This window comes from Archocentrus centrarchus, chromosome 3 (genome assembly GCF_007364275.1).
Source record: "Archocentrus centrarchus isolate MPI-CPG fArcCen1 chromosome 3, fArcCen1, whole genome shotgun sequence".
Classification (NCBI taxonomy): Eukaryota; Metazoa; Chordata; class Actinopteri; order Cichliformes; family Cichlidae; genus Archocentrus; species Archocentrus centrarchus.
This window is the reverse complement of record NC_044348.1, coordinates 3959724-3987339: the sequence shown is the minus strand read 5'-3', so window position 1 is coordinate 3987339 and position 27616 is coordinate 3959724. Positions and strand designations below refer to the sequence as shown.

General features: G+C 38.6%; 2 protein-coding genes across 3 annotated transcripts; one reads left to right on the top strand and one right to left on the bottom strand.

Annotated features, from left to right (window-relative positions):
* The first annotated feature begins 568 nt into the window (after positions 1-568).
* LOC115772275 (uncharacterized) lies at positions 569-3975 on the top strand. The gene is made up of 5 exons (XM_030718398.1): positions 569-741; positions 2046-2696; positions 2782-2835; positions 2938-3016; positions 3108-3975. Exons 1-5 carry the CDS (start codon positions 669-671, stop codon positions 3274-3276), a joined length of 1026 nt encoding a protein of 341 aa, XP_030574258.1. The 5' UTR covers positions 569-668; the 3' UTR covers positions 3277-3975.
* Positions 3907-27107, bottom strand: LOC115772271 (excitatory amino acid transporter 2-like). 2 transcript variants are annotated; one of them, XM_030718373.1, is made up of 11 exons: positions 26942-27107; positions 15865-16004; positions 14029-14181; positions 12155-12405; positions 11954-12062; positions 11588-11714; positions 10844-11077; positions 9908-10102; positions 9372-9506; positions 7236-7446; positions 3907-6355 (listed from the first exon to the last, which is right to left on the bottom strand). In XM_030718373.1, exons 1-11 carry the CDS (start codon positions 26965-26967, stop codon positions 6284-6286), a joined length of 1653 nt encoding a protein of 550 aa, XP_030574233.1. In that variant the 5' UTR covers positions 26968-27107; the 3' UTR covers positions 3907-6283. The 2 variants fall into 2 exon arrangements, with proteins under 2 accessions (XP_030574233.1, XP_030574244.1); XM_030718384.1 differs by lacking the exon at positions 26942-27107 and adding an exon at positions 19080-19336.
* Between the last annotated feature and the right edge of the window lie 509 nt (positions 27108-27616).

Genomic DNA, 27616 nt, shown 5'->3' with positions numbered 1-27616 from the left:
ATGGATTTGAATGTATCAGATTACATTCCTGTGTGTATCTTTCCTATTAAAGAAATCCATACGTCATGCCTAAATGTAGGTATAAGAGAAAATTGCATTAGATTCTTTTGTGGCAAGTTCAGCTCCTTTATACTTTAGATATAACAAATAACTTGCAAATATTTTATGTAAACAGTAATTTCCTACTTAGTAGGTTTCTTGCTTGGGTTACTGATATTGTTTGATATGCTGGTGCATCTATTTATGCAGTATTTGCTGCCTAGCTTTTTCACTTTTGTAGCATATCTTTTGAGCGTGTCTTCATGTGATATAGCCCCCCCCATTGTTTCATAACCTTCAAACATAACATCTATCTATGGCATTTTCTGTTGGCATTTAGGAGTTGAGGAAATTCCCAAGCAAACGGATTGCTGTTATGTATTTTGCCATGAGTGCTGCGCCTGAGTAAGAAAAAGACCGTGAGAAAGTGGATGAGGAAGAAGGCGTGTCAAAAGGTGTGCCTGAGCTCTTGTGTTTGTGTGACGCCAGCTATTGTACTGATGTGACCTGCTGCTGTATAAAAGGCAAAGGCATGATCTATCTGGTTCAAGGTATCAGCTCAGTGTGACTAATAGTTCCAGCTGGCTTATAATTGCTTTCAGTCTTTTATTTCAGCACCTTTCTCAGCTATGAAGATGAAGAATCTTCTTTTGGGAGTTATTCTTGGACTTCTTGCTGTTGTCCGTTCAAAACCTGTTAATAGTAAGTGACATGTATATATATATATATATATATATATATATATATATATATATATTAAATTTAATTATATTTTTTAAGCACTGTTTAGCTGTGTGATTTTTATTTGGAATGCGAATTTGTCTTTAACAGGTAAACTGTGAAAGATTTATTTATTTTTTAATAAAAAAGCTATTTATTCATTGATGGTGAATAAAACAAACTGGCAGTTTGACTATCTCCATCTCAAGGTTTAGGAGGCCAGAGGTATGGGTGTTCACTCTCCGACAAAGTAACGGTTTCATATCAACCTCTGAAATTTCAGTAATTCCCATAGAGCCCTTTTCTTTATCCCATGAGTCAGCACTTCTCCTACTGCCAGCTACGTTTTTCTTCATGCTTCAGGTATAACGCTTCCTTTAAGAGTCTTATTTCATCGTTAGTGCACAGCTCACACTGGCGCAGTTAGATTACACACAGAAGTCTTTGTGAAATGTTCTGTTCCAGGAGGCGCATTAATGTATTTGTCTTGAAACCAAAGATCAGCAAAGAGCTGTTACTCACATTTGGGCACCCAGTAATTTGAGCAGAGCTGAACGTGACTGGGCGGTGGAGATGTGTGTTTGACTCTGAGGCTTTTCTTTCTTTCTAAAACTGATGATTTCTAGAATATATATTGTTTCATTACTTCAGTTATACTGTTTTTATCTGTGCATAAGCCACATTTAACAGCATTAAACATTTTAAATATGAGCTACAGTATAAGTTTAAGGGGGACCTGTTTTGGTGGAACTGCTAACAATTCAATTCAAACTCCAAGATACTGCCAAAATAAAGTCTAATAAACAGCAAGTATAAGCAGGTATAAAGTAGCATAGTAAAGAAACACTTAGGCTAAATGTTTTCTATTCACCAATGATTATTGTGGTTTGCTATAAAATACATAGCGCTTCCTTCCTTCCTTAATGACACAAAATCCTATCAATGGCTTCCTCCCATTTGACACAGAGAAAACTGTCTTGTTTGCTGTGGTGTACTAGGTGTGTCAGTTATTAAAACTGCTGCTTTGATGAAGCTGCTTCTCTTTTGTTAACTCACTAATACACGATTAGTCCCCGAGGTTAATTATTACTGTCTCTCACCACACCTTATCAAAGCAGGTCACACAACAAGTTAACACAAGACTTTGGGCTGGTGTGAGTAAACTCTGTGTGGTCCTTTTTGTGTTTAACAAAGCTTCGTAACTTTCCTCTCCACTCACGTCAGAGCCGGTAGGTAAACACTTAAAGCTGATCCATGGATTTTTCCTTTTTTTTTCTTTGTCCCAGATGTGACCCAGGACCCTGCCAAAGCTGATGAGGCCTTTCTTAAGGATGCCATGACGGAGGGGTTCATCATTGACTCTCCCCCTACGCTTACAACTGAATCACCCAAAATAAATACCACGGTTCAAGCGTCACAGCAGCCAGTTTCTAACTCTGACGACATGATTGAGGGCAGTGCTTCAGGAGACGCCACCGACATGTCAACAACCTCCGTCTCACCGTATGCAACCATGCCTCGGGGTCTTTCACGTGCTCAGATCTCTGAATCCACAGAGGGTCACATGTTTGAGGGCAGTGGTTTAGGAGGGCCCAATGATGAATCAACGACCTCCTTCGTGCTCGATACAGCAGCAACTCAGAGCGTTACACATGCTCCAACGTCTGGCTTCACACAAAGTTACATATTCCAGGGGAGTGTTTCAGGAGAGTCTCCCGTCTTTCTCCAGTCTACCACAACTTCAGTGCCAAGTGAAGCCCGGTCAGGCATCACTTCAAACCGCATGCTGCGTGCTGGTTCAAGGTCTGGAAAGGTGACAGGAACTGATGCCAGCTCCACTATGATGGCTAACAACGTTACAGAACTTCCCATTGTACCAGCAGGACAAGGTCCACATGTAAATGTGGGCAGTTCACAGAAACTAGCTGTTAATAAAGGTAAACATCTTGTAATTATGAATTGTCTGTTGAATTGTTTGTGGATGGGCTTACAATTCTATTTTTTATGTTCATTTAAATTTAGACCCACAGACACAGGAGACAGATCCTGAACCAAGAAATGGACATGTTACACCCGGTGAGTCAGACAAAAAACATGTAACAAACCACATTTCTGCATGATTAATACTCTGATTTAAGTCTTTCCATCTTTATAACACAAACTGTCCCATATGTCCAGACTGGATCATCATCCTTGGCTTTATTGTTGGGGTTGCAGCACTTGTAATGCTCTGTGTTGCCATTGCCACCAGACACAAGTAAGACTCAAATATCAGAAAACCGAACAATGCATTTGTCTAGCTCTCCTTTGAACACAGAACTAAATTCCTGCTCTTCCCTGTGGCACAGGTGGAATCGAGCAAACCAGGCAACAGTGGCTACAAGTAACTCCTCAGACCAGCAGAGGGAGCAAGAGATGGAAAATTTCCTGCCCAGTGACAAGCCCAAGGAGAATGGAAATTCAGTGTACACTGTCATTCCCCTGGAAGATCTTCAAGAAAATGGCTCAACAAAATGAGGTTCAGAAACAGACCCTTTAGAAAATCAAAAGAGAACCACAAGACTGTGTTTGAAGCATAATAATTTAATATGAGGAACTGCTGAGCAAAAGGGGCTTTGTGGACTTGTACACCTCTAATCCCGGAATGAATGAGAACCATGTTTTTTTCTGTTTGTTTCTTTTGTTCTTTTCCCACTGTCATTAAAAACATTTCATGAGACCTTTAGCTGCAGCAAATTTTGGTTAATTTATTGCCTCATTGATTTTTTTTTTAATTCATATTCTTATGTGTTGGTCAGGTAATCTGGTAATTTATTTCAAATGGAACTAAACTCGCTGCAGTGTTTTGTTTTTGGTTTTTTTTGCGGTTTTTCTTTGTAATTGATGTGGTTTCCTTTTTTCTAGTTGAAAAAAAAAACGTGTCATTTTTTGCGATATTACATAATAATCTTATTGAAGACTATCTTGTTGACTGTAACTTATATTAAGCTGCTCTGTTGTTTTCATTGTGGAAGCTTGGAGTACTGAACAAGTACTATGTCTAGTTCCTCTTCACAGCACTATGTGCGCTGTGGTAGCATGCACTTATTGAACATTCATATGCTGCATCGCATCCTCCCCCGTATGAGAAATAATCACAACAGTGGCTCATCAATAAACATTTATTTGCTTCCAATAATCTTTACACACATGTATTAAAACATTTACACACTTTCAGTCCGTTTGCCAGACAAATATTTTTGTTCTTATGAGAGTGAATTTAGTATGAATCCCTTCAGTCCTACTTGCATTTAAACAGTCACAGTTCTGCATTATGATGAATGGAAGGAAGGAAATATTTAATGCATTATTGGACCAATATGTGTACAGAATCCAAAAAAGATACAAAATAGGAGTTTAAGTATCTAAAGATGGTACAGTCTTACATATTTATAGAAAACACTTGCTACGGTAGGCCAGTTGACTAATAACATATCATAAACTAGAAGAATGACCAATAACAAACAAATGGAGAAGTGATGAAATAATTCATTATGAAATATTATTTATGAAGCCTCCTCCTAAGCCACACGGCTTACTGCAGTCTCTGAATTTAGATACACTGTAGCTGAGATGACCTATATCCTCACACCCCCAAAACTCCATCAACTGCTCAGAATCCTTAATTAAATATGCGATGGGTCAGTAACAATATGTACTCACACAGAGTGAGAAATATTGGACTTGAAACGTGGTGGTTTTTCTTCAAACAAATACACGTAATGCATTTCTTGTTAATAAATAACCCTAAGTTCACAACCTAGTGAGCTACCTAATGGCCCATTAAAGAAAAATTAACAATGTTCTAGCATTGTAGCATAATTGTATATAGTTATAATCTTTATAGAAATGTTTTACATAGCAAAAACCATTATGATGACAAAAAATGTCAAGTCTATACATTCGATTTGTACACATTTTACCTAAAGAGAGTATATACACAAAGTGCAAGCAGGCACTTTAAACATGAAGATATATAAGCTTCTGCTCATATGAAAAATAAATAAATAATCCAGTTTCACCTAGCTTTGAACGCCAGAGCGAAACTCAAAAACATGTTCAACCAACATCCAATGACCTTGTTACAGCGTCAGATTTATGCGAGTGCTGGAGGCAGAATTTAGTGTGCACTTGCTAAACAGACGTGACCACAGCTAATTAACACTAGGCGTAATTTCAGGCTGGTTACTTACATCTAAATCTGTTGTGTAAACGCTACAAAAACCCAGCGAAGAAGGCCCAGCCGTCCTCGCTCACAAAACTTGAATTATTCTCTTCCATTCTATTGCAACAAACTTTTATCCAGAAATGCTTCAGTCATCGTGATCATACTAACTGCACTCTGCAGGTGACATCATCAAGGCAAAGTTGTCATATAACAAAGAAAGAAACGGTTTGAAATAAAACACTGGACAATGCACTGTTCTGTTCAGAGTTTGAGAGACATTAAACCTCCAATTTTCTTTTCTTTTTTTTTTTTTTTTTTTTTTTTTTTGGTTAATCTCCCACACACCATCTCAGAAACACACTTGTACACACATGATTTCCAGGACACAGGCAGACTTTTGATTATTGACAGAAACTCAGTTTTTCATACGTACAAAAAAACCAATGACAATAAATAGATAAATGGATAAATAACTGGGCAGACACAATTTATGTAATCTGTTTTGAGCTTTACTCTCTGCAACACATTCTGTACTTTTTGTTGCTACATTTAGAGGCCACACTCTCTGCTCTTAAGTCCTAATCTTCACTTATCAGCTCTGACCTTGTGTATGACATCAGGGAATAATCCCATGAGTTGAACAGTCAGAGATAATACAGTGCTTAACTGCCCTGCCCTTTTCTCGCAATTCAACAAAAAGTTCACTCAGTTTTTTTCCTCTTTGCCATAAACTTAGTTTGAAAAATGTTGAACCTTTGGTCTGGACAACAACCATTCGGTACTAAAATCTGTCAGATTTTGATGACTTTTAACGCATCCCTCTCACCTGGTCCATGTATTTAACTTAACCAGCAAGGCCATCAGTCACACACCATCCTTAAAGCTACAAAGAAAATCCCTTAGTACAAAAGAAAAATGGGATGTTGCACAAAGGAGAAGTTTCGTTGTTGTTGCTGTTGTTGTTGTTGTTGTTGACAGGACAGGTGGCTTGCAGCAGCACCAAGTAAGGCCCTGAGTGTTGTCAACTCAATGTTGTCTCTACATGTGCACGAAATGCACAAGTTTATTACAGTTTGTGTAGAATTTATACAAATACAAGCTCTATAATATTGTTTGAAGATTTGGTCCATACAGTTACCCAGATGGGTAGCTGAATTTTCAAAATCTGGCCGACAGTTTACCTCCCCTTAATGCTGTCTTCCGTTTATGTCTTCTTGTAAATATGCTTTCTTTCTGTTGCTGTTAATATTTTTGTAGCTGTGTCGACAGAAAGTAAAAGTAAAACTTGTGTAAGGTGCAGCGGCATCTCAATCTGCTTTACCCGCATTTCCATGGGTCTTCCTCAACAAGAGAGAACTCTGCAGTGTTGCCATTTTTGCCCATGGTGACCTGTAAGCAATTATCAAGAACAACTAACTATTGTGACAAAGGCACCGTTACTGACAGACTGTCAGTGGTTGGGAGCAGAGAAACCATTGCTTGGTTACATTTAGGCCATTGACCTTGGGGTTGAGTTTAGTCATCAGAAAAGCATGTTGTCATACAGTGATAGAAATATACATTAAATCTTTTTACATATCATCTTTTCCAGAGTTGGCCATGTATTTAATGGATTCTCTCCCCAACCGAATTACAATAATGATATTTATCATTATACAGGCAATAAACGTGAATGAACACAGTTTTTCTGTTGTTTGTTTAGAAGCCTAGCTACAATATAAACAGGAGGCATGAAATAGGCATTTCGTAAATGAATGCATAATTTTTGGATGGATATGGAGGAAACAGCAGTCTTTATGTATACCACTGGCTAAAAACACTTTTTCTTAATAAAAAGAATTTGGTCAGGGCTGCCATAAATACATGTCCAATTAAATAAACAAATGAAAAAATAAAGGAAAGAAAGAAATACACGCCACAAGAAAATGTTTCGGTTTTTTAAAATAATAAAAACAAATTATAATATCAATCATAATCAATGAACAATTTTGTTTTTTTGGCTTTTGATTTACCTGGTATCACAAAAACTGCTTTTTCATATGATCAACAGGTGAGTAAATAAATATAAAAAAATATTTATTTAGCTTTTCACCGTTTTAAAGACAACATTTTTCAGTCAAAAATGACTTGTACTAGTCACATAGACACCAACAGACCAACATAGGAAGCCACACAAAAAAGAGTAACAGACACAAAGAAGAACGACAAACACACACCTGGGAAGGATTCGCTACATACACGTCTCTATGTCCGTTAATGTGAAATGTACCTTGCAGTCGTCTATCAAGACTGAGTTGTGGTGAGCGTATACATTCTGGTTGGTGTTATTTTCAAAGAAGGACTGTGTCTTTGCCATCTCAAAGTCATCCATCCGGGTCTGTTGGGCGTCAAAGGTGTCGAGCTCGTCTTTGGAAAGGTGGTACACGATACCTGCTCCATAGGAGTCCCCAACCACATTAACGGAGGTACGGAAACGATCCCTACAAAAAAAAGAGAAAGAAAAAGAAAAGACAGCACTAGATAAATAACACCATCCATCCACCCATCCATCCATTTTCTACTGTTGTGGGAGCAGCAGCTTAAGTAGAGAAGCCCAGACCTTCCTCTCCCCAGGCACCTCCTCCAGCTCATTCAGGAGGCATTTCAAGGCCAGCTGTGAGACATAATCTCTCCAGCATGTCCTGGGTCTACCCCAGGGCCTCCTCACAGTAGGACATACTGGAACACCTCACCCAGGAGGTGCCCAGGAGGCATCCTAGTCAGCTTGAACCAACTCAACTGTCTCCTTTTAATGTGGAGGAGTAGCAGCTCTGAGTCCCTGCCAAATGATTGAATTGAAGACTCTATCGTTGAGGGAGAGACCAGCCACCATTTAGAGAATGCTCATTTCCGCCACCTGTATCCACAATTTCATTTTTTTTTGGTCACTACCCAGAGCTCATGAACATAGGTGAGGGTCTGGACATAGTTTGACTGGCAAATCAACAGTTTTGCTTTTACGCTCAGCTCTTTCTTCACCGCAGTGGACCAGTATGACATCTGCATCACTGCAGAATAAGACCACAAGATACCTAGACTCCTTAAATAAGACACTTTAATGGTTTTATTCTATTTTTTTTTTTATTAAAATGGCTTTTTAGCTTCATGACTAGCAAGGCAATGTTGGTTCAAGCTGAAATGTTTCGAGAACAGAGAGGTGTGGCCTACATGAAATTTTGTGACAATTTGACTTATTACCAAAATTTTGACAGTAGCACCATTGTCTATTTTTTTTTTTTTTTTACAATGTTTTTCATGTTAATTTCTCAAATACATAGGAGAAATTGAAGACGATGCTGGCGTGTTAGCACGCTAACACATCAACAAGTGCAAACTGACAGTGACAAAAGCCTTCTGGTCTACGGCCCCACTGCCGTCAGGATCAGAAACATGGTCACAATCATCAATACAAGATGCCTTTTGGCTTTCACAGGCTACAACAGAGCAAGTGAACTGTTTATGCAGCTACGGACTGAAAACAACTTAGATCTTCATCATTCCCCATGTACGAATTGCAAGTGTATGAACCCATGTTGACAACTGCATTGCAACAGATGAAAGGCTCTCTCTAATGTTTGCTTTTATTTACTGTATTAACATGGCAGTGCAACATCATGGGCTCAGACCCACTTCCTATGTTGACATTAAGGGCTTGTTCCAGGCTAAAGAAAATAGTCAGCAGTAAGTGGTGGTAATACACCAAGAGAATCATAATTATTAATACTAAATAATAATAATAATCTTGGAAACTTGCCCCTAAAGGTAGGCTCATTCATTACTTACGTAAATTGATGAAAGGATACTAACTTGCATAAAACTTACAGCCTAAATTTTCCAGCAGCTACATGATACATGTAAATGGGCCAGTGTGTAGGTGGTAGAACTTCATTCCCAGTTGCAATCAGTGCCAGTGCCTTTTGGCTTTCGCAGTATATCATGTTGTTAAATCTTTTCCCAATCAATACAAATATTTCACTGTGTGGGAATGGCTGAAATGAACTGTTTTTCATTAGAAACTTTAAAACCCTGACAAACAGAGTTGCAGAAGTGTTTACACCCCCAAAGCATATGTTAGAGACCAGTGAAAAAAGCACACTGTACTTTCTACATTAGCAAAAACCTGTACATACAAATTAAATGATTACATTAGCATATTTGTCATTACTGTGCTGCTGTGGAATTTCCAAAAAAAAAAAAAAGAAGTGTTTAATACATGGTGGGCAGGATTTCTCCTCAGTATGGTGACATGATGATCTAAATCTTCTTAATTAAAGTTGAAGATAAACCAAAAGTAAGACCCCTTAAATGGTATTGAAATATGTCTGCATGTTTTTGGTGATGATAGCAGTGATGATGTGGAGCTCACAGAAGCCAGTCGACAGCAACCAGGAGGCTGATGTCCTGAGTGGGCAGCCCCACTGCCGTCAGGATCAGAAGCATGGTCACAAGTCCAGCACTCGGGATGCTGGCTGCTCCAACACTGGCCAAGGTGGCGGTCATGCTAAACAGAACACAAATTAAACTCTCAGCAGGAGGACAGATCACAGGGTGCAAGCTTTCAGCACACCCATCTCCCTACTCTTTGTACACAGTTTACACTGTAAATCGCTACAAAAAATTTTACGGTGATAGAAATATTTTAATTACTAATTAATCAAGCTTTTGGGGGGGGGAGTATGCACTGTCTCAGTAAACTCAAACTCTAAACTTATTCTACGCTATTAAACTGTGAAATATAGATGATGATGAATAAATTTGGACATCATTACCACTCTGTGGGTGCTTATTAAAAGCATTTCCTCACTTGGTTGATCAAAATCTCCCATAGGCTGTGGTATGATTGGTATTGCTCTCATGCTTAGCAAAGAACTCCTTGTGTGGACAGGAGGACTGCAGCCTTACCTTACAGTAACAATCTGGCCCCAGTCAAGGCTGATCCCATTCATCTGAGCGATGAAGATGGCAGCGACAGCCTCATAAAGTGCTGTGCCATCCATATTGATAGTGGCACCCACTGGGAGGACAAAGCGTGTCACCCTCTTGTCAATGCCCAGGTTTTCCTCTAAGCATCGGAACGTGACAGGCAAGGTACCGGCACTGTGGCAGATCAAACAGGGAGAAGCTCATTGATGTGGCAGTCATGAAGAGCATGGAATGAGATTCAGTTTGCAAACTGTGCACCTGATATGGCACTAAAATCTTGCAGGAATGAAGAACTGCAACAAATTATAGACTCTCTGCTGGGAATGAATTTGCCTGCATCACTCATTATATTCCATTAATTTTTAAATGTAATTGCACTAGCCGTCTATTCAAAATGGAAAACATGTACTCTGAACTATGGTAATTTGATTCATGTAAGGAGTTTTACTTTGGAAAAGAATCAAAAACATTTCACTTTCAAGTCTGAACTTCACAGAGATAACCACAGCTCTGACTCCACAGTGGTTTTACTTGTTTTAGTGTGAAAATCAAGTGTTTATTCGAAGCTGGTGGAATGGTGAGCAGGAAGGAACTTGAAAAAGCTGAGCTCACCTCTGTGGAGGAAAGAGTGTAACTGATGCCATTAATAAAACATGAAGGAAAGGAAAGATTTCCCACATGGAGGCAAAGTGAGAAACTGGTGCTAGCAAGATAACGCCATAGTTATCGCTCCAAATAAAAGTTGCCCTCATTTGTGTGGAACTGTAAAGTTGAATATATATATATGTATATCTATATCTATATATATAGATGTAGATATAAACAATATAGATATAGATATAGATATAGACAGACATACTGTGGTCTTAGGTGACTACAAAATGAAACACAAACAAAGGCAGAGATCCGTCATACCTGGATGCTGTTCCCAGTGCCGTGACCCAAGCCTGGAAAATTCCCATAAAGAACTTGAAGGGATCTTCTTTTACTATTATAAAATATATCAGCGGAAGAAAAATTCCTCCATGGATGATAAGGCCCACTATCACAGTAATCATGTACATCCCCAGTTGTCTTGCAACCACTTCCAAGTCAGCAATAGAGATGATCTTTCCACAGATGAGGCAGGCAATACCAACAGGGGAGTACCTGAGGATAGATTATAGAGTATTTTGGTTATGAATAGTATGTCAGATACAGAGAAATTGTCTGTAGTATACCGTAGAGATCCTGAAACAAGTTGCTGAACATGACATTCTGTACATATATATATATTTTTCAAGAGAACAAAATATTAGGAATAGGCAACATGTTTTTGCTGTGATTTAACAGCTTGTTGTTCAAGTGGTTTGATAGTGAACGGGGCTCCTGTATTTACTCTAAAGTTTGTTTTCAAGCTATAATGTTTCCCATGACAGGAGCTTTATGCCAATGACAGCTCTTTTCAGTCCAGATTATGTCAGTTGTATAAAAAGTGAAAATACTTATGGAAAGCAAGACAACTTGTTGAAATGCATTAGAAACTTTCCCTCAGGGAATTTTAGTAGAGAGGGGCGAGGCGCAGGTAGAGGGCATCTATTTTCAAGTTCGGATGTTTCATTTTTGCCTCGAGCTGTTTTAACCTTATGTGGAACAATGCTTGTGATGGACTAAACTTACCACATAATTGCACCAACAAGCCGCATAACAATTTCATTCAGCACGTTGAAAAACTCCAACATTAGCTTTGCCTTCTCTCCCATTTTCCCCATAATAACTCCAAAAGCAACAAAGAATCCAATTAAACCTGTAAGACACAGAATATGCTAATTTAGTAGAAATTAATGAAAAGTTATTAATTCTTCTTGGAGAAAGAATTATTCAGACATATTACCATACAGCAAAGCAAACATTCTGCTATGTACAGCATCTATTTTTGCAGAATAATATAAAGTACATCCCTCATATATTGTAGTCAAATCTAAAGCCACATTCAGCCAATTGTAAAGTCAGTTTTACAACTGTGCTTTTAAGCTTTTCACCTACCCAGGACATTCATCCCACTCTTGAACTGAAGCGACCGTTTGATTGTGAACTGCGGATGTGCTCTGGTCCTATTAGTGGGTACTGGTACTTTGGTGGTTACGGTCTGGATCTGGAGAGACAGCAAAGAAAACAACAAACAATTGGAGCATCTGGCATGTGAATCAGACTTTATGTGGTGAAGACTTTCTGTGAGACCCCTACCTGCTGGAAGCAGGCCTGCACTAAGTTCTCTGGGAAAAGATTTCGGATGAGATCAAATAAAGCATCCACGCTGGACACCTCGTCATTCTTTTTTCCCTGTCCGAGATTGGCCCTGAGCTTGGGGTTCCCAGGATGGATGGCCAGCACCAGGATCACTCCTAGGACAGCCGCGATCACTGTTGTTGACATATAGTACACCATGGCCCTGGTGCCTAGTCGTCCACTGGATTTGGCATCCAAACCAGCTAGTCCTGAGGGCAAAGTATGTTTTACAGGAAATAAAGTAAGTTTCCAATCTCAAAATTGCCTTATAATGAACATGAGTGCAAATAGGAGATCTGAGCTGTTCTGTCATTGAAACAATCAGCTACTGTAACCAAATTGCTAAAGTCTTTCCAATCAGAGCAGCATGTGGTATGTGAGCTGTAAAGCCCTGCTTCATGAGGCTTATATACAGATGGGGAAAGTAATAAAATAATTTAAAAACATTAAGTGTGAAGCAGTGTAGGGTGATTACGTGCCACCAGAACAGCTCGGCTGCACAGTGGCACACTCAAATTCTGGATTTTCCAATATTTGATGTTTAAATGGTCGCAGTGAAGAGTGCTCTCTATCACAAAATGTTTTCATCATGATGAAGGATGAAGATGATAACTCAGAACTCCTTTGTATTGATTTGATGTGACCATTTCCTCTAAAGGGGCGAATGGACCCATCCTGCCACAGTGTAACAGAGGTAAGTGTCATTAAGATGTGAGGTGATGATAGCAGATGTACAGCACTTAATACATTTATTAGACCACCTATCGAAATCTTGTTTAATACTAAAAATGTTATTATTTATTATGCAAATAACAAACTGAATTCACTTTTTTAAACCCAAATGTGAACACTGGACTTCTCTGAGAAGCAGTCGTTTTTAAAATTCGTGGTTAACAGCAATAATTATATTTTACCATTAAAAATATCATTTTGATTCAAGCGCCTCCACATACTAATGGATTCACCATTTCATAAACATAAAAATAATTTTTATCAACACAGTTAATTTAGGGCAGCTGCGGCACAAACCTTACACTGGATGGTGGTCTCATAAATTCATTAAGCACTGCATCGGCCTGTGAGAACAAGTTTTGCAACTATTTTGGAAGAACAAAAGCAAAAGGAAACATAACTGCTATAAATAATGCTGGAATATTTGAACAAGAAATGTGAGGGGAAAAAATAATCCTGATATTTTCAGTATCATACGCAATGTTTCCATATTAATTCCAGTTTTCATAAAAGTAATTTGATGTCTGGTGTTGTGACCTCAGATATTTCTGAAATGAAACATATAGCAACATAAATTGAGTCTATTAAGGAAAAGAGCTATGAAGCAGCTATAAGGCATTAAAAGGTTAAAACACATTTCTATATTACAGTCATTTGCACTTTAAATTGCATGTATTCTGCTCAGCATGTTGAAACTACTGCCTATATGCTGTACACCAGTGCAACTTTCAGCTCTAGTTTTATTAGAAAAAAAGCTGAATGTGGTTTATGGTTTATCTAAAAATAGGTTCCAGTGTAGAAAAACAGTAACACCTGTGTGCTTGTGCAGGATGCAGTCAACAAAATCTGTTTGTGTGGCTCCTTTCCTCCCACTGCTTTTTTTTTTTTTTTTTTGTAAAAATGCAAAAAAAAAAAAAGGGGAATTTTAAGAAGCTCTTTTTTTTCCAGTTTGCCAGAAAAAAAAAAAACACCCACTCTCACATCTCTGCTGTTGCAACTCAACTCCCAGGTAACAAGAAGCACCACATGACCTCATTTCACGACAGTTGTCAGCAAATTCAGCAGAACATCGTATGTTTGAGTTACTGTGCCTCACCCACCTGTGACCAGACTGGAAACAACAAGAGGCAAAATAAGCATCTTCAGCATCCTCATTAGGATCTCCCCAGGGAACGCAATGATCATTATAACATCAGGAGGGAGAGGTGATATGTGCCGCAGAAGCATTCCGGCAATAGAACCCAGAAACACACCTGAGACAATAAATAAATAAAAAAATAAAAACACAGAGCCAGGCCTCATGTGTGGCTTAGTAATAAATATATATTTGCACATAACTTTGCTCATTAGACATTTGTATGACATCACCTATCATCCGAGTGCCTGATAATGTGTGAAAAATCAAACTTAATGAGGTTACTCATTACTGTAAAGCAATAAGACCTATACTGTTATCAGCTTCGGTCTAAATATTTTCCTGTAAGCAGCTTTGGAGGAGAGAAGAGCTGAAGAGGATGGCACAAAAAAGTACTGAAGCTGGTGAGCTTTTCTTTTTATAAATCGAAATTAACTTTCAAAGTTGTTACTCATTTTAGTATTTTGCAGTGCAGTCTAAATGCGACATAACCTCGGCAATCATGGCTGCTTGCTGGTTTAACATCAGGAAAGAAGCTGTGAACATTTATGCATTTAAATGGTACTTAGTAGGAGAGCACAGTGAGTGCACTGATAGAGGAAGAAAGTCAAAGATTTAAAAGGCTGGGCTGCTTTTTTATATTGAGTCTAGTGTGTCTTTGTTTTGTTTTGCTTTGCCCCCCACTCCCAAGAAGTAGGTTGATTTTCTCCTAATGCTCTTAGGTTCCTCTCATTGCCCAAAGCCACGCAGTAAAGGTCAACTGCAGCTGCTTCAATGTTTGGAGCCCGGTGTTGCCATTCTCCACTGACTGCATAACCTCAAGGCATGAGGAGAAACACCTGCCTCTTATCTCACCTAACAACTGATCAGATGTGGGCTCAACGACAGGAGATTTGACTGAATAGATTTATTTTTTTAATGAGAAAGATGCGTTTTTTTTGTTGGATTGTGCATATTTTCTCTTGTTTTTCACTATTTTTTTTTTAAATTTGTTTTAGAGATAGTCCTTATGAACTGCACAGTATGGTCTATCATAGCTGCAGTCTACGATTACACAAAGCTTTGCAAGCTTTGTGTAATCGTAGACTGCACAACAGACCAGTGACAGCCATGACAGCCTAAATACCCCAGATTAGTTTTTTCTTTTTTTTTTTTTCACCATTACTTCTCATAAGGAAAAAGACGCCATGGACCAGATTTCGCTAAGTTCCCTCTGGACTCCCTGCACAGGTACGCACAATTAAACAGACTATGAAACACAAACACACATCTTGTGTCTTGGCATATGAGATACAGTGATGAATTGCTATGTTGACATACCTTGCATGAGACTCCAGCTTAATTTAAATTTGCATAAAATGTCATCATGCTGATTGCATATATAATTTAATAAGTTCCCTGTCATGCCAAAGATCCCAATAAAACAGATACTAGAAAAACAGAATGATCTGATAACATTTTATTAAACTGGCATCACACCTGACAGGACGTGAGGTGTTTTTTTTTTGGTCACTTTATAGGCTATGACAGCTGCTGAAACTTAGTCTCTGTTGCATATTTTTATCTTTCCCTCTTGTTAATCTGCAGTTGGAAAACCACAGTTCATCTAGAGCACATTTTGATGTACTGTGTCTCAAAAGCCAGCCTCAGTCATGGAGGATGTATCCCACAGTGACAGTCATATTATTTCTCTCACATCTCTAAACGTAGGACTTGGACCAAAATTGTACAATGTAAAGGTGCCTTAACCCTGTAAAGCCTCAACCATTAAATTAAAGAAATTAAGTGACTTTAAACTTACCAAGGATTGTAAGAGTGAGAACCATGTTCTTCATAATCTTATCACAGACAGTTCCACATAGACTCTCAGGAGTGTCTACCCCTGGTCCCAAGGGGCTCTCATCCATCCTGACCTCAACTTGCTTCTGCATTTTGTTGGCACTGAAAGAAGTAAAGAGAGAAGAGCTTGTAATGATGAGTGACAGTCCCCACAGCATTTACACCACACCATTATATTTTTAGTTTAAATCAGTGCAAATGCCTAGCAACTCAAATTACATTCATTTGCAACTATGAGAACACAGAAACAATGTTTAGATTGGTTGCACTAAAACTGTAATTAAAACTTCTTAAAAGTTTTCCATTGCAAAGTCTGCTTGGGCTAACACAACACATCACATATAGAAATCATTTAAAAGCCTAAAAAAAAAAAAAATAGTGTGTGAATAGGTGAGAAAGCATGTAATGTCCTTGGGTTTGGTCCCAGCAACAAATCTGCCACCTTGGTGCTTCTAAACTGGCTGTCTGTTGGTGGGAAGCCACAGAAGGGTCATGTTACTGTCACTGTACTAGCAATTCCTACTGTTAGTACAGTAACTGTCAGCACAGATGGTGCTGGGACCTGTGAAACTCCTACACTATAACCCCCCCCCCCCCCCCCCCCCCCCCCCCCCCCCATAATGATTGACACTATGGAGGGGACTCATGCCCTTCTATACCCTCAAATTTCAGCAGTTAGTAGAGGTTGCAGTTAGGAGAACTAATACGAATACAACTTAGTGTGTTATTGGTTCAGAATTTGTGAGGAAAAGAGGGCCAAATGAGGAAAAATTATGTTTGTAATAAAATTATACTACTAGAAAAAAGCATTGGATCACCTGCACATTACACCTACAGGAGTTGCTTGGCCATGAAGCTCCTGGTGCACAGGTTTTGTACTGATATTAATGCTATGAGAGGTTTGGAATTTAGCAATTACTGAGTCACGAGAGCACTGGTGACTTTTATACATTATGCAACTTAGCACTCAATGACCCCACCCTCTGAAGTAGTCTGCCACTTTGCAGCTGAGTTGCTGTGGTTCCTAAATGCTCCTGCTTTGCAATACCACTTACAGTTGACGTAGACTTTCACAAATGTTTATAAAGGCAGACTGCAAGGCAAAGTGGCATGGATGGATGGATGGATGGATGGATGGATGGATGGATGGATGGATGGATGGATGGATGGATGGATGGATGGGTGGATGGGTGGATCTATGTCTATGTATTAGCAATGTTGATTAGCAATGTTGATCTGCCTCACAGCAAGATTCTTGGTTTTGGATCTGGTCAATCTCTGGTCTCCTGGGGGTTTTCTTTGTTTAGTTTGGCTGTTCTCCCTGTGCCTGTGTGGGTTTAATTCAGCTTTCTCTCACAGTTGGAGAACATGCATGTTGGGTTAATTGGTGATTCTAAACTGGCCATAGATGTGAGGTAGGTAGTAATGGTAAATTGACTGGTTATTAGCGCTTTTCTACCTTACTTGAGAACTCAAAGCACTTTCTACATGTCTTCAATCACACACACATTCACATACCAATGAACACATAAGGAGCCACTTGGGGTTCAGCATCTTGCCAAATGATAATTGGGCATGCAGACTGGATCAAACCACCAACCTCCTAATTAGTAGATGACCTGCTATACCTCCTGAGCCACAGCCACCCAACTTCTGTGACTCAGTCAATAATGCATAATGTTTGAATATATGGCTAAATTTGGCTTGCAATCTAAAGTTTTAAAGGGTCAGCAAGTGTAGAAAAGATCTTTTTAAATCTCTGTTCACATGTGTTAAACACAGATTTGGGCAGAGAAACCTCCATGGTTAGCTTATCGCTGGACATTTCTGCAGCTATTGCATAAAAACACAGAGTATGTGACTGTGTCAGTAATTCAGTCTTTTAGTTTTGAGGATATTTTTCTTTGCAGTTTTGCTGTATGCTAATTTCAGATGATGAGCTCATCCATCCTCCTTTACACTACTTTATTTTTCTACCTTTTGATGTCTCTGAAGCAACGAGTATCTCAGGTTTGTTGTGGTCTGGAGTAAAGCCTCTTTAACTTAAAGATCAACTCTCAGCTGTACAGCCTTTAAATCCTGTAGAGCACAGACGTACACAGTTATGTAACAGAGCATGCCTGTGTCATTTGGGCAACCATGACCTTGATGACACGAACACCTGGAATGTTGTTTTAAGCATCAAACACTACAGAAAAATGTGCTTTTCACTCAGTAAAATTTGCATATAGAGCATTATGAAAAACTTCCCTGCAGATGAAAATTCACAGGCCACAGGGGAGACAAAGTGTCAAAAATGTGTGATGTAGAAAGGTCTACCGTCTAAATTGATAACACATTTGATCATTCATGATTTATAAAACTTTCCATCCAAGACATGTCAAGGAACGGGGAACATGTAAGGTGAGGACAGAACAACGGCCAAGTCAATCATGCCTGTCTGATACACTGTGCTCTGGCATTAATGACACCTAAGCCTTTTAAAGAGGATAAATTTAGCACTTCAGGCATGCAAGCAATTGAGTTATGCAACACACAAGGGGCTTCCCAGGAAAAGTCAAGGTGTCACCGCCACCTACCTAAAACTGTTATGCATGAGATTGCTAACTTGCATTCAAAACTTGGTATTTAAAATAAATGTCTTCTTTTCTGCATGTTGGCAGAAATTCAAAAGCACCGGACAAACAATTGGATGTCAAAAATCTTGACATCAAACATGAGTAAGCAGTGCTGGGCAGCTTTTCTGAAAAGCTGAAGGCTAGCCAATATGTTTAAGTTATTAGCAATAAAAGACACACACACACCTACACACACACACACACACCTTCAATGCAAGGTTGACTGAGAAAGAAGGAAAGAGCGGAACAGCAGTGCTGAACATAAAAGATGTCATCTACTAACACAGCACCAAGGACAGAGGACTATCATAGACAGACAACTGACAAAAGATCCTCCTCACAGCTTTTGTTTCCTATTATAATGGAATGCACTTACTGAATAATGCATCAAATTATTGCATAAAGTTTCAGGTTCTTTGGAAAAGCTTCATATGCATTGCAAAAAATATTGTGAAAAAATACTTTGAAGGCACATTGTTCATTGCCATTTTTTAAAATATATTAACGACTCATCTCATGAACTACCACCACATCACTACATGCTGCTTATTATGCTTACCAGTTGTTTTGTATATTGCTTGAGGTTGTAATTGTACTTGTGGAGTGGTACTACACAACTACTGACTTCAGTGAAAAAAATAACAAAATCATGGCTCATGCATTGGTAAATCCTCCAAATAAAACACCCAAAAAAGTCTTTTTTTCTCCCACAGAAAAGGACCTTCGGTGCTTAAAAAAAAAAATCGCAAATAATTTCTTCTTCAGTATTTGACGTACATCCAGAATCACAGATACCCGTTCATTCGGCTGCAGGGAGGTGCACAAAGGTAAAGTGACTAACCTGGAGGTCTGACAGAAGCCTCCCGGACAGGAGGGGAGGAGTCACCCAGCTAAGATTAGCCAGAGAGTGGAAATCCTTGTTGCCATCTTTTATTTTCATTCTATTTTTGCAGTTTGTGTTTTGTTTACTTCTCCTTTGAGACAGAAGGGCAATGCAAATACGCAAAGTGCTGCACTCAAGTAAAGATGCTTAATAAGTTTCAGGTGCAAGGGCTGCAGAAATGTCATTTTGTACAACCACTTTAGAAAGACGCCTGGGCTTTCCCTCATAATCACAGAAGATATCATCAGTAGTAACCTGCACTTCATGCACTTTAGCTCTAGTACCCAGTTTCTTAAATTTAAATATATATTTAGCTGGAGGAAATGTAGACTTAGAAAGATTGAGAGAATCATAAACATGCACATTTTACACTAGCAGCAGTGCTTCTGTGTTTCCCCCTTGACATTTTTTGTTTCATATGGTTCATGCTCCTACGTATTTGTATCAGGTGCTGCATTTAATGATAGCTAATCAAATGTGGTCTGCTTATTAGTACTGCTTTATGGCTTGTTGCAAACTGATTTATTTGTAACATGATTTCTCTTGAATGTTAATGGCATACTTCATTAGTCCATTTGTTAAATAAATTAAAGGGTTCATGTCACATTCTCAATTAATATCAAGCAAGAAGTTTAGAGTAAACAAAAACTTCCAAATTAGTCAGCAAAAAAAAGCTTAAAGGAGAAGTCATTTAGCAGAATAAAGCTGGTTTATTAGAGCATAATAGAAATAACTGATTACAGCTTTCCTGTGGTTTTCATTTTCGAATATTTAATCAGATGCCAATTAACGCTCGTGTTTGAGTACGATTTCTGGTTTCTCGCCAGTTTTAAAGGCAGCTTTAGCAGGCGGGGAGCTCCTGTCAGAGTCCTCAGCTTAAACCAACAAGCTTGAGATGATTTTATGTTTTTGTTGAAGGCAAATAAAGTAAATCAAAACAAATTCAACTGTATGTATGTTTGTTAGAATCCAATAACACAACGCTGATTTTTTTTCTCATCTACTGTGTCCAAATCAAACAGCAGAAACTTAGCATAGCAACAGCAGCAGTGGGTTAAGCCTTTATTTGAGGCATTTGCAGAGGCTCAGCTGTTTAGTGCTGCTTTGTCATTGAGTGGCCTCAGTGTGATTCTTTTCTTCCTGAAAGTGACAACGGCTTCTTTTAGTCCTAATAGTCTGACAGAGTGACATGGGCATGTTACATGCATTCATTGGTTGCAGCATTCCAGCATTTATTTTAATACATGAGGAAAAAAAGAAAAAAAAACTGTTGGAGTGACTTGTAGCTGGAAAAGATGATTACAGAGCTGCGTGTAATATCAGAGGAACATTTAACAGCTTTGATTGCCTTCATGCTGGTCAGAATCAAAGGAGAGTTTGATTCAAAGACTACATGGCTGTTCTAAGAAGTTGGCCTATTTTCCGTGCAATTTGCAGAGTTGCTGGTTATAAGACAGAGTGAGGATTCCAATTACGGAGCTGCTCTCCAAGCATGAACAAGGAGGAGAGACGCAGTCAGAGCACATGGCAAAGCATTTGTTCGTGCGATTCCAGACCTCGCCCCGCCTTTTCTCCTCTCAGCGACAGGCCCACCTCATGCCGCAACACCTGACAACACATGCCACGCTTAGACTGCAGGTGTCTATAATTAACTAATCTGTCCTGAGCCATCCTAATCCACCGCGCATACACACTGAAATGGATCAGACACACTCGGAGAGCAAGTCTTAGGCTGTCATAGAATAAATTTCATAAAATCATTAAAGGATTTTTCTTTGAATTCTGCAACTTTATGATAATATAATATCAGAAGATCAAATTTTTTTATTAAATAACATACTAGTTTAATAGTAACACAGACTAAATGATAAAAAAAACAACCTCCACCCTCATCACGACTCAACTGCTGCCCCTTCCAACCTGCACAAACACCAGCCGTGCTTACATTTGCATACGCTAGTGCATCAACAATCACTCCTGGCTGCAGTTTGCACTGCTGAGCTTGAATTTAAACACAGTGACAACCAATAAACCACAATTCCCATCAGATTTTTCTTTGTGATGTGTCTAATATTTGATTTGAGATGTGATTATTTCAACACTATTTATACAAACCTCCTGGCAAAAAATATGCATTTAGACCTCAGCTGTCTGAAGACAAATGTAAGCCAAACTGGCATTTTAGAACTGCAATGTTAACATTGTCGAGTGTGTAAAGTTTAGAACAACCACTTCTTTTAAACTGATGCAAGTGAAACAGCGGCAGATAACTGAATGCTGTGTTACCTTTCTTTTTTTTTAATAATACTGTTAAAGTCTATCTTATTAAAATACAGCATGGAAGCAGAATCACTATTAATTGGTTGAATTACTGGTTTAGTGTTTATTGGTTGACCAGGTAGCTGTTCTGCGTGTATGAAGTAGATAAAGCCGGGGAACTGTGGTCGGGGTTTATGAGCAGTTGTTGTTGTGGTAAATGGGCCAGAGAACTAACGGCCCAGCGAGTTACACACGGAGCCTTTGAGCATTAATATTCACTTACAAATGTGCACCACAGGTGTTTGCGCCACAGTAGCAGATCTGATCAACAAGTCGGCCCTTGCATTGGCAAACATGAAAAACATCCTATGTTTATATTGTTAAAGATTGATATAAATAGACAAACATAAACAGATGTGTTTGTTTGATTTGCCTTATTTGTCTATAGTTACCACTTTGAAGCATGTATCAGTTTTAATTAAGTCTCACAACTGTTTAGTTGAATAAGTGTGTGAGTGTAAACACAAGGAGCACACATTTTACAGCTGTCAAGTATTATTTTTAAAACTAAAACCAAAGTCAGTCCTTCACAACTTGGTTCTCATATTTGCAGGACATATTTTAAGCAAATCAAGAAATCTTCAGCTGTAATTGCCTTTTATTGTTCTTTTAAAATGTTGCAGATACAAGTTCAAAGGAATACAACTCCCAGCATGCACTGAGCCCTGTTACATAACATAGATGTAGAAAGTCCATTAACCGCACTGAGATTCAGTCAAAGGAGATTAGAAGCAGTCAGTCAGTAATGTAGTGTTAACTCAGTGCGTTTGAAACATGAATGGCTGAGAACTTATGATCATTACTGATGCTTCTATGTGCCAACACATGAAATTCAGATTAGTTAAATAAATAAATGAGATCATTACAGGCCCCAGAATTTACTCTCCACATTTCAACAACCAAGCTTCCCTATGTGGTTTTATGCTTAAATAACATTTTTGATCCATCTGCATTATTTATAGACCAAATGATTTTAGTGTGCAAGAAGCCCCAATGCAAACTACCTACAAAGAAATGCTGTCTACAGTTCAGTACTCACAGTTGTTCCTCACGCAAGCAATTTGCCTAATATTTTTATCTTCACAGAACAAGTGAGAAAAAATATACAAATGAGGTGAAGCAATTTCATCTGTTTTCCAAGAGCTTTAACAAGTGTGCGCTTTATTGCCGTGGTTACAAAACACATTTTAAGTGAAAATGTGCGATTTCAGAAGATTTTTTTTTTTCTTTTTGGAAGAAAATAGAGTCCTGAACAAACAGCACAAGACCAAATGTCTCATTAAGACAGATGGTATTTTTACTGAATCACACTGCAACGTCCTAGATAGATACGCAAAAGCTGTTCTATTCTGTGAGTCAGAGGAACACTAAATTTAAACTTTATTTCTTTTATGTACCAAGAAGAAATAATGACGTAATTTATGGTAGTTATTTGTCCTTTTAGTTTCCCTTGCTATTATGTTTTTTGTTTGTGTGTGTGTGTGTATATATATATATATATATATATATATATATATATATATATATATATATATATATATATATATATATATATATATATATAAAGGTTGCCACAATCAGTTATTTGTATTCTGAGCGCTATCAGACTAATAGCACACACACACAAAAATCCACCACGGTGTTCTGAAAAATATGTTTGGCATTTTTAAGGTATAACAAATTTTTATTGCTGGACATGAATCACAACTTCATGGACAGCACTATATGCAGTCAGTCACATCCAAGCACTTTCTGCAAATACATTAAGCGATGCTGCAAAGAGAGCAAACCAGAGGGAATCGATACAAAATTGCCACTTAATATCAAGAAACATTATACTGGAGAAATCCATCTTGATATTGTAAATAAATAAATAATAATCTAAATCCATTTTTGGGGGGAGTTTATACCTGTGAGATCATCCGTTCAAAGTCATCACAGATGATAAGTAACCCTAATCCTAACCTTTACCCCATGTTTGGGCTCATTTAGATTTCATAAGGTTACAAATTTAAATAGATTCTAACTGAAAATGTCAATAGGAACATAAACAACAACATGATTATAACTTTCTTATTTATTCGTGTATTTTTAAAAAAAAAACACGTGTAATGTGCATTCAAATTGCACCACAGCAGATGCACGTGTCATTGTAAGCCATATAGAGTGCGTGTTGTCACTGCCTAACAGCAACCCATCATGTTTTGCATAAGCACGGATTGCAATCATGATGCACGACTGCGACTGATGATCATATTTCAGCGATGATTTTAATGACATGTGTCTCGTAAGAGCAGGATTTCAGTTGGATCTGAGCCGAGGCTTTACTCCAGTTCCTGATTACTGGAGTTAATTGCTCTTACTTATGCGGGAGATGCACAATTAAAACATTTCATATCATATAAGCAGCTCTTGACTGGCTCTACCATCATGGCCTCCACTTGAGGATGAGAAGCAGAGGAGGAAATGCTGCTGCTACTCAGACTCATTTCACAAAGTTCTCTTTTCCCTCGTCGCACAATGAGGCAAAATAAAGATAAATTATGCAGATGTGCTTGTTTCCTGTTCTACCAGGAGTTGGACAAGTAGACATATTTTTTTGTCACTGTGCATTCAAATCCTGAAAGTGTGCAGTCTGGCACTGGCTACCACAGTTGAGTTAGATCTCTTTCCATGCCTGCCCAGTTCCTATTGGTTTATGGAATCTGAGGTTCACTACAGTCGAGACACAGTCGAGTCTTTTCTTCTAAAGTCATTTCAGTATCTGATACCTACTGCACAGCTGAAGCTTACTTAAAGAAAACTGGAAACTACTCAGAGTGGTTGCATCTGTAAATTATAATATGGCACATGTCAAAGTTCCTCTCGGTGCTTTTCAGCCTTTCTGTGCTCTCTGTGCCTACTGCGAGTAATTGCACGTTTAAAAGTTAACAATTTGTCTCATACCCGAAGCCCTGAATAGGCAAATGGAAGAGGTGGAGTTTTGAAAGACTAAAGAGATTTTAACTAGACAAGAGATTGCGACGAGGTATTGATTGAATTGTACAGTATAATAAGTCATTTTGCCCATTTGTGAAAGAATTAAATCACAGAATTGTTTAATAATCAGCTGTCTTTTCTTTTAATGCTTTTTAATCAGGCTGTAGCTTCTGCAGACCGTATTGAAATCCATCCTACATGTAAAGAGCTAAAGGAGCTCTGATTCTTTTACATCTGTGGAACATAATTAGTAGTCACAGGGTTAAATATAGCTGAGTGTCACCTATAGGAACAATGAAGCTAACAATAAAGGCCACTTCAATCCTTCTTGAAAACGTCATACACAGTGTAAAGAAAAAGGATGTAGCTATACCAAAGGTTTTTAATATTAGAAATTAGAATAATGTTGAGTATTTTCATTTTGCTTCAGCTAGAATGTGCTTGTACAGGTGCTCCCTGACAGTTGTATCTTTACCTTGATCTTTTACCTGTAAATGCTGTAGCATAGCTGGCCGATAGACACTCATTTAATTAAAAAATAAATAAATAATAACACTAATATGTAATTGATTTCCATTTGTTTAAAATAATCAACAAACGCCCTGCAACAGACTATCCAGGGTGTACCCTGACTCTCACCCTTTGGCAGCTGGGCTAAGCTCCAGTGCCCCTGCAACCCTGAAGTGGATAAGTACAAGATGGATGGATGGATGGATGGATGGATTTGTGGGTTTGGCAGTCAGTCACAGGCAGACATACAACATACAATATAGACACAGACAACCATTCATGCTCACATTTACACCTGACTTTAAAGTTGCCAGTCGAAGATGAAGATACATCTTTTAACTATTGGTAGAAAACAAAAAAACTGGATAAAACCAAAGCCAGGACAGGGAGAACATTATTAACTGCATGTAGAAAGGCCCCAGTCTGACAGGAAGGTTTCGGTGCACTGATCTGCTGCAGCCAACACATGCTCTCATGGGAACTTTATTCTCTGTAGATTAATGCTTAGTGTTCTTATAGGAAAGTAAGGTGGTTATATGATTGCATCCAGCTCTTCTGTTGTACCTGTTAGAGAGCTTATATGTATTTTCAGCCTATTTTCATACTTCATCATTATACTGCCACTTTATTAAAGGCACTGGCAACTCAAAGATATGCACAAGACATTCCAGCATATTCTGTGTGGGTGCAGTAAACCAGGTCATGGCAACAGTGAGGCGGGTCTCACTCCAAACTCATCACATTTGGACGCTTGTTCAGAAACCCTTGGCATCATGTTTAAACATACTTGCAGTCACAAGTGTAATTTTTCAATATGCAGAGTGCATGTAGGAATGCAGCCTATTTAAACCCAAAGCACAAGATTTTCCTAAACTTAACCTCATTGAAGAAGAGTTTAGTTAAAGCTGTAACAGCAGCAGCCACATTTCCCTCCCTCTAGTGATAATATAATTAAAAAAAAAAAAAGTATAAAAATAATTTCAAACCAGTGCTGGTGACGCCTTAGTGCCTGCTACTTCCTCGCCACCCTTGTGTAGTTACACTCCCTAACAGAAGCATAAACAAAAATTAAAAAAATAAAAATATATAAGCAGAATTTGCTGTGTAACCCTTTGGGATATTCTTTTGAACTTCATCCCCTTGCAGCCCAGTCTTGAGTTGAAGAATGTGGTGGGAGTCAGTCGCACAGGTCACTATATCTTTAATAATGCACGTGGCCAAAAGCAAGCAGTTTTGCCCTGCTTTAAGAAACCATCAACTGCATAACATGCATTAGTTAATGTGTTCCTCTCTTGAGATTTGTTGTTTCATTTAAAAGCACATCTGTTTGTGGACAGCTGATTTTCACTGGCTAGGCGCTTTGTTCGGGATCCACTTTTGACCTGCAACAAACCGTTCATCCAGGAGCAGGAGTGGGAATACGACCAAGCTCCAAACACTATGTTTAAGGTATCCTTAGAACTGGGTCACAGCACTAAAAACACTGTGTGCAGATCTTTCTTCCCTAATAGCTACAGACAGCTGCAGAGGTTTATTCAGCAGTATAAAACTTACCTCACGGTGAGCAGAAGGAACTTTTGCTCACCTGAGTGAAATCATTTGTATTGAAGGCATTCCAGTTGGAAACATACACAGACCTGCTTTCTAGTTATACACATGCACAAATGTCTTATAAGAAAAGGATGGCGTTATTATTCACCTCTCCTCTTCCTTAACAGGAAAGTGCTCACCTGTGGAAGTCTTCTTCTTGATACATTTATGGACTTTCCCAGTTAGCTTCCTTGTAAAGTTCTTTAAAGTTGAAGCAGCATTAAGATTTTTTTTTTGTTTTTAGAGAGAAGTTAGGTGCTGCAGCGGGTTCCACCTAATCTAAGGTATGGAAATCCAACCAAGCTAAACAGACACCCTGCACATGCACAGTGAGCTCACTGATGCACATACAGAGGGCTGTGGATTTGAGATTAGAGGTCAGTACCTCCTCTCAGGTGTGGGTGTGGTGTTCTCTCTCTTAATGAGTAATAGATGAGCAGACTTTCCACCCATTTTTAGCCTCATGACATCATACAGTAAAATGGAAACCTTGGGAGACCCCTGACATTGCAAAACTTTCAGGCTTCAAAACTTTTGTGTCAAATCAAATGTGAATATTACAAGAAGGGGGTATGAAGGCATTTGTAATATTTGGTGTTGGGTGGGTTGGGTCTTTCTATGAATTCTGAATGAGCAGTAGATTCATTTATGGGTTACAGTCTAATGCAATTGAAATATGGCCACTGCATTTCCTCTGGCACCTCAAGATCAGAACTGCAAACATAAAAAAGACAGTCAGCGGTTGCTTTAATTCTTGCAATTCTCTTTGGAAGTTGCAGAGACCAACTGCTGTGCTGCTCACTGTTTAATTGGCT

Bases quoted from the DNA above. Each gene is read 5' to 3' on its own strand.
- LOC115772271 (XM_030718373.1), bottom strand. From the start codon at position 26,967: ATGTATCAAGAAGAAGACTTCCACAG. The intron at 16,005-26,941 runs GTGAGCACTTTC...TACTTCTTTCAG, and splicing joins CAAGAAGAAGACTTCCACAG to TGCCAACAAAATGCAGAAGC. The intron at 11,078-11,587 runs GTAAGTTTAGTC...ATCTATCCTCAG, and splicing joins CTTGTTGGTGCAATTATGTG to GTACTCCCCTGTTGGTATTG.
- LOC115772275 (XM_030718398.1), top strand. From the start codon at position 669: ATGAAGATGAAGAATCTTCTTTTGGGAGTTATTCTTGGACTTCTTGCT. The intron at 742-2,045 runs GTAAGTGACATG...TCTTTGTCCCAG, and splicing joins CCGTTCAAAACCTGTTAATA to ATGTGACCCAGGACCCTGCC. The intron at 2,697-2,781 runs GTAAACATCTTG...ATTTAAATTTAG, and splicing joins GAAACTAGCTGTTAATAAAG to ACCCACAGACACAGGAGACA.